General features: G+C 51.7%; 2 protein-coding genes across 2 annotated transcripts; one reads left to right on the forward strand and one right to left on the reverse strand.

Annotated features, from left to right (window-relative positions):
- Positions 1 to 8: 8 nt before the first annotated feature.
- TTI2 (TELO2 interacting protein 2) lies at positions 9 to 3,031 on the forward strand (the record flags this gene model as incomplete). Its single annotated transcript, XM_009701743.1, has 7 exons — positions 9 to 298; positions 581 to 767; positions 986 to 1,078; positions 1,459 to 1,643; positions 1,728 to 1,871; positions 2,435 to 2,597; positions 2,892 to 3,031. Coding segments are annotated over 7 exons (1,143 nt in total), but the record flags the coding sequence as incomplete, so codon positions are not given.
- A 307-nt stretch (positions 3,032 to 3,338) lies between these two features.
- MAK16 (MAK16 homolog (S. cerevisiae)) lies at positions 3,339 to 5,806 on the reverse strand (the record flags this gene model as incomplete). The annotated part of the gene is made up of 8 exons (XM_009701744.1): positions 3,339 to 3,602; positions 3,885 to 3,941; positions 4,183 to 4,293; positions 4,662 to 4,736; positions 4,828 to 4,882; positions 5,192 to 5,343; positions 5,490 to 5,554; positions 5,703 to 5,806. Coding segments are annotated over 8 exons (796 nt in total), but the record flags the coding sequence as incomplete, so codon positions are not given.
- Between the last annotated feature and the right edge of the window lie 251 nt (positions 5,807 to 6,057).

The raw sequence follows: 6,057 nt of genomic DNA on the forward strand, positions 1-6,057 counted from the left end.
TGTTTCTGCACCTCCTTGTGAAGCTGGAAGCTGCCAAGACCGAGGAGTCTCTGGGCATCCCCGTGGTGGGTCCAATCCTGTGCCGTGTGGTGGGACCCATCTACATCTTTGCCGCAACGCATATCGCGGAGAGGCCCTGGACAGATGTGAGGTCTCAGTCAGTGGCACAGGAGCTGCTGGCATTGCTGGTTCAGGCTGCAGGGTGCGGGTCGGTGGCTGAATTCCTTCGAGGAAAGAATGAAGATGAGGAAGGAAATTTTGCAGCAGTGATGGGGCTCCTGAAACAGGAGTTAACCAAGTGAGTGTGAAGGGGAGTGCAGCGATGGAGAGGGTGGTATGTTTGGCAGGGCTCTGTGTAGGAAATGCCGGAAACTTTTGGGAAACTATGTGAGCTCAGACATTACAAGACGTTAGGTGATAAATATGGGGCCAAGAGCTTTACAAATACCCAGTAAGGGAAGGGGTAGGGGTGTGTGTGTGGATATAAGTCAGAGCTTACTGTCAGCTGAGAGGCCCAAATGCATAGGATATAAACATTTGTTAGTTCCCATGTTCATGGAGCTTATGTTTGTATTTCCAGAGACACTTGGAAGCGTAACCCTGCCACAAAGCATGTGTTCTCCTGGACACTGCCTCATGTCACCCGGCCCTGGCTTAGCCATTACCTGGAGCGTGTCCTCCCGCCGTCACTGCTCCTCTCGGACGACTACCGGGAGGAGAATAAAATCCTGGGTGTGCGCTGCCTGCATCATATCATTCTCAACGTGGTAAGGAATTTGAGAAATTGGATCCCTTTGTGGGTGGTGGTGTTTGAAGGAAGAGTGGGTTGGACGCCTGTTAGTTTAACCCTTGTCTCACTTTCTTGTAAGCAGTGTTCCTAACGTGCAGTACGTGTGAGGGTTTGTGAAGGCTCTTCTCTTTTATTAGGTTAAGCGGGTGCTGAATATGATGCATGGCAATAGCGTCCTGTTCTCTGTTGTTGCAGCCAGCTGCTGATCTGTGCCAGTTCAACAGGGCTCAGGTTGTGTACCATGCCCTTTACAACCACCTCTATTCACGAGAGGCCCCTCTCATCCAGGTAGGACAGCAGAACTTCATTTTAATCTGCCTTGCGGTATTGCTTATCAGCCCCACGAGGGATAGCCGGCTTAAGGGGTGAGGAGGCAGAACCTGTTTGCTCACAGGTAACCCAGTGAGACTGTTACTAGCCGAAGCCTGTGACCAAGAGACAAAGTAACTCGGTAGTTTTCAGGAAAATATCGAAGTAGAGGGAAGACCTCTTGCCTCCTGTCCCCTTCCAAGTGGCAGCCTTGCTGAAGAGGGCAGGTAACAGTAGAGGTAGTCAGGTCTGTCAAGTGAACTGCAGCAGCTGTGGGTGGTCAGTGGGGTTGGGAGTTACTGGTGTTTTGAGAGAACATCAGCAGGATTGCCCAGATTTATGGTCTCTCACCAAACCAGGCAGTACTGCTGTGCCTGCTGGACCTGCTGCCGATCCTGGAGAGAGCCCAGCGGCAGCAGAAGCAGGCCAGGCCAACAGCCCCCTGCGACGAGGTGCTGCAGCTGGTTCTGACCCACATGGAGGCAGAGCATCGCCTTGCGCTGCGGCGGGTGTATGCCAGGACCCTGCCTGCCTTTGTGCAGAGGTGAGAGCAGCAACTGCAGCCCTGCAGGCACTTGGCCTTGGTATGTATCTCCCTTCTCAGTGTGCGTTTCTTTTGTGTCGGCAGACTTGGCATCCTGATAGCACGGCACCTGAAGAGGCTGGAGCGAGTTATCTTAGGGTATCTGGAAGTCTCTGATGGCCCCGAGGAAGAAGCCCGACTGGGAATACTGGAGACACTGCAAGGCACCATAGAGCACGCTTGGCCCAGGTACCTGTCTGGGGGTGAAACACTGTAGCAAGCGTGTCCTGAATCCTGTCACTCTTTCAGAGCTAAAGTTACTGTTGCTTGAGAAAAAGGCCCTGAAATTTTAGAGAATCTGTCACAGGGAGGAATCACCGGTATTACTGCTTTGCTGAAAAACCTGGCCCAAAAATAAAGCTGGATCCTCATTTTGATCTGACTTCTGTCTGTTCTAGAAGCACCAGCTTGGCTAAAAACTAAGTCTGTGTTCTCTGCATGGCACAACTGTGGAATGAGCCCTGTGCTGTGAATTAGGCTGCCCAAAGACCGGCGTTCCTGATACACTATCCTAAGTTACCTCTGTGTACAGGGCCTGCATCCTTCCCCTGGTGAGCATACTGAACAAAGCGGCTTCTTCAGCCTCATCACCGAAGCAGTTGCTCATCTTAGGCCAGCTACAATCCTGTTCCACATGTAAATGGCAACTAGCAGCTCCTGCCTGAAGTGTCTAGGAACTGCTAAGCAAGGCCGTGCTTTCCCCTGGCTTGTGAAGATTTAGAGTAAAGCACAGCTGCCGTTTCCCTCTGCAGAATGCCATGCAGGCTGCCTGTGCTCCTCAAAGCCCTGCTGAAGATGATCTGGGACGTACACACTGACCAAAGTTCAACGCCAGAGCCAGTGAAAGCTGCCTTGCTCCAAGGGGCCACTGAATGCCTCATCCTGCTGGATCGCTGCTCTGAAGGGCAAGTGAAGGTGAGCCGGGTACCCAGTACTTATTAATCTCCGATCCCTTCCCCCTTAGAAGGGGCAGCATGGTGCATGCAGGAGCTCACTTGCTTCCTCAGTCCCACAGTATTTTGAAAGCATCAATTTCCACCCACCTCAACGTTAGTACTTGACTCAATTGATGAGTGACTTGATGCATAGTGCCAGGTATCTATATATGCTTTGTGTAATTCTCTTCCAACAGATAGCTGGAGGAGGGTTGGTAACACCGTAAACCTGAGCATGCCAAGGCACTGGAAACCGATGCTTTTCTTGTTTCAGGTCCTGCTGGAAGGGGTGTACAGCAGCTGTGAGGAGAACCGTGTACGGGAATGCATCAGAAAAGTGCAAGAGAATACGTGAGGTGTGGCTGATCAATGCTCACCGTGCTTTTTATACAGTAAATTTTTTTATTTATTTAAAGTTACCGTCTTTTTCATCCCACCCCTGTTAGCCCCATACCTCCCCCAAACAAGATACACTTGTGTGCTTCTCCAGCTTTAGAACAAAGCAGCAATGCCCCCCAGTCCAGTTTCCTTCCTGGAGCACAGTCCAAGCTGAGCCTTGCGTGGTTGTAGAGAAGGTGAGGAGTCCTCTTCCTTAAAACTGTGCTTCACGCAGGAGTTGTACAAACTTGCTGCAATTGCCTGGGGTCGGGACAGAAACCTTTCTTTTCTTAAAGAAAATTATTAGTCTAGAGTATGGAAAAAGGAGTAATTATTGAAGGTCCTGCACAGAGTGGTGAAAGCTGGAAGGAGTTTTAGTGACAGATCTGGAATCCTGTCATTCGGTACAAAACGTGGGTTCAGGAAGGAGTCAGGCTGCTTTTGTCTTGGTGGCTGGCTCTGTTTCTTCTTCATACTCTATTTCAATGTAGGGACGTTTTCTTCTGGCCGGTCCTTTCAGGGGAGTTTTCCCTTTAGATTTGGCGAGTGAGGCTTTCTTCTCTACTTCTTCCTCCTCTTCACTACTTGTCTCCAACTTATCCATGTCCTGAGAAAGACAGACAAAAGTGACATCAAAGCATGCTGTGTTAACGAAACCTCCTCTTTCTGCAAAATTATCTGGTGTATCTGATTCCATTTTATCATTCCTGGCTCCCAGCTGGCTAGCCAGAGGAGCTGGGCTGTAGTGCATACAGTGCAGCCTGACTGTATCATTATGTTCCACAAATCGGATTTTCCTGGCTCTTATCCCATCACCAGAGACACCAAGAGGATGGAGGTTACTTTCAAACAGCTTAGCCTGACAGTTTATACCTGACGCTTCACCTACCTCAAAGTCGCTGAGGTCACTGTCATCTGCTTCCACAAACTCTCTTTTATCCATGTCCTGCAAGAAATAAAAGTCAGAAGCTAGTACACGCACACTGAGCACAATACAGTGTCGTGACTCACACAGAAGGGCCATCGAGGCCACTGCTTGCACACGTGTGCTTTTTCCGAGTTCACCTCTCCTAACTCCTTCGTCTCACCCCGACGTTCATACTCTGGTGCCCAGCACGCAGGTGAATCGGAGGTGCTGCATCGGGTGCGGGAAGGATTAACCGTGGTGCTGTGGCTGAAAGCCTTACCTCGTCATCTTCTTCTTCCTTCTCTGCATCGGACTCGCTCTCGCTTTCTGCATCTTGCTGTTGCAGAGCTTTGTCAAAGGCGTGAATGGGGAAGTTGTAAATGTCTCCATACTGAAAAGGAAAATGTGGATTTTCTGTAAGTCATGGGAGGAAGACAGCCGTTGGTGGTAGGGTGATCTAAAGCCCGTGGCCTGCACGGAGGCAGTATCGAACTAGGGTGAACTTGTGGTTCAGCCCCTTCCCTAATTCTGAAGTACGCACTCCTGTACAGAAAATGAGGGGCTCTGCGTTTTGGGGAAGCAAGTCTCCAGCCTGTTACAAAGCCACTCAAGAAGGGCAGCGTGCAGTCAGCCCCACCCCTCCTAAACAGGGGGTGCTTCTCTTTTGCACCAACACCCCTGTCCCTCCCTGGAGAACCAGCAGGACAGAGGGCAGAGGGAGCAGTTTTACTGCTGTGCTCCGAAGGCAGTGATCCTTACTGTATCTTGTTTCAGTCTTTCCAGTAATTCCTTCTCAATGGCATTATCCAGCTGAGCGGCAATCAGGGCTTTCTCCTAATGGAGCAAAGAGGAGCTGTGTCAGTTGTTTGAGAGACGTGCGGAACAGAAGCAATAGACAGGAGGTGAGATGAAAGAGCGGTATTACCTCTCTTCTCTTTTCTCGCCTTTCAATCTTTCTGCGTAAAGGAACAAGCTTCCTCCTACGTGGAACAACAAGCACTAGTTAGTGAATCTGTCAGCCTCTTGTGTAGCAGATGAGTAAATCCTCGTTCAGGGCAGCAACCAGCAGTTAGGTCACTAGAGATGTGGCTGCAACTAGTTTTCGTACATTTATATGCTCAGACTACACCGCAGTTAAATCCATTTCAGCCAGGTTCATTTACCAGGCTGCTAAAGCCTCAGGAAAACAGCTGAGCGCACGAGGGCTCTGCGTACAGCCAGCGACAGCGGCTCGGTGGACCGGCAGCTTGAGAAGTCAAACCGCAGTCGCTTTTAGTTGTGTCACTTACTGTCGCTTGAGCGTCAGCTTCCGGATGCGGATCAGGTACTGCGTGATCTTCGTAAATCGCTGCTTGCATTTGTGTCGGATGAACCGCGGCCAGTAGATGAGGTTCTCGTCTATCTCTTCCAGTGCTTTCTCATAGTTCTTGCTTAGCAGGACCTGGGGGTGGGGGAAAGGAAAAGAGTTGAGGTACACAGCGGCAACAAAACGGGGACACATCTGCTCTTGGGAGGAGTCCCACTGCTCCCTGCCCTCCGCTGCGTCTCGGAGCACGCTTGGTTAGCAGTCTGCTCTCGTTAACTCACCCGCTCCCAGAGTCGACGGGGAAAAGCTGCCCGCTCTATCGTCTTCATGTACAGGTAACACCGACCTGAAGAAAAGAGGAACGTGACCCCAGGAGAAAGAACGAGCGTGTCCCTGACAGCGGGAGAGCGCTCAGAGCCGGGGTGCCCTCAGGCAGGCGGTATTTTCCCCCTCCCCAGCCCAGGGGTCGTTCATTGCGGCTGCCGGACTCCCACCTTTCTCCTCCCTGACGGTCGCATAGTTTGCCAGCGGGCAGGAGGAACGGTTGCACAGACCGGTCAGGTTGTACTCATTGCGGCAGAAGTTCTGGGTTTTTGTTCTGGAAAGAAGAGAGGCGAGGTTGGAGGGGAAGGCTGGGAGAAAGTTTGGAGGGGAAGGCGGGGAGGACCCCCCGGCCCCCCCTGCCCCTCGCAGCCGCCCACCCCATCGTCTGCGACCATCAGGTGTGGTCATGGTGACACAGGGATGAGGGGAACGCACCGGGACCCGAGGGGCACCCAGATTTCTCTCTCCCACGCTTCTCCCTGCTGGAGCACCCTGCAGACCGCCCCGGGAGAGCAGGGCTCAGCC

Source organism: Cariama cristata, unplaced genomic scaffold (genome assembly GCF_000690535.1).
Source record: "Cariama cristata isolate BGI_N322 unplaced genomic scaffold, ASM69053v1 scaffold29976, whole genome shotgun sequence".
Taxonomy (NCBI): domain Eukaryota; kingdom Metazoa; phylum Chordata; class Aves; order Cariamiformes; family Cariamidae; genus Cariama; species Cariama cristata.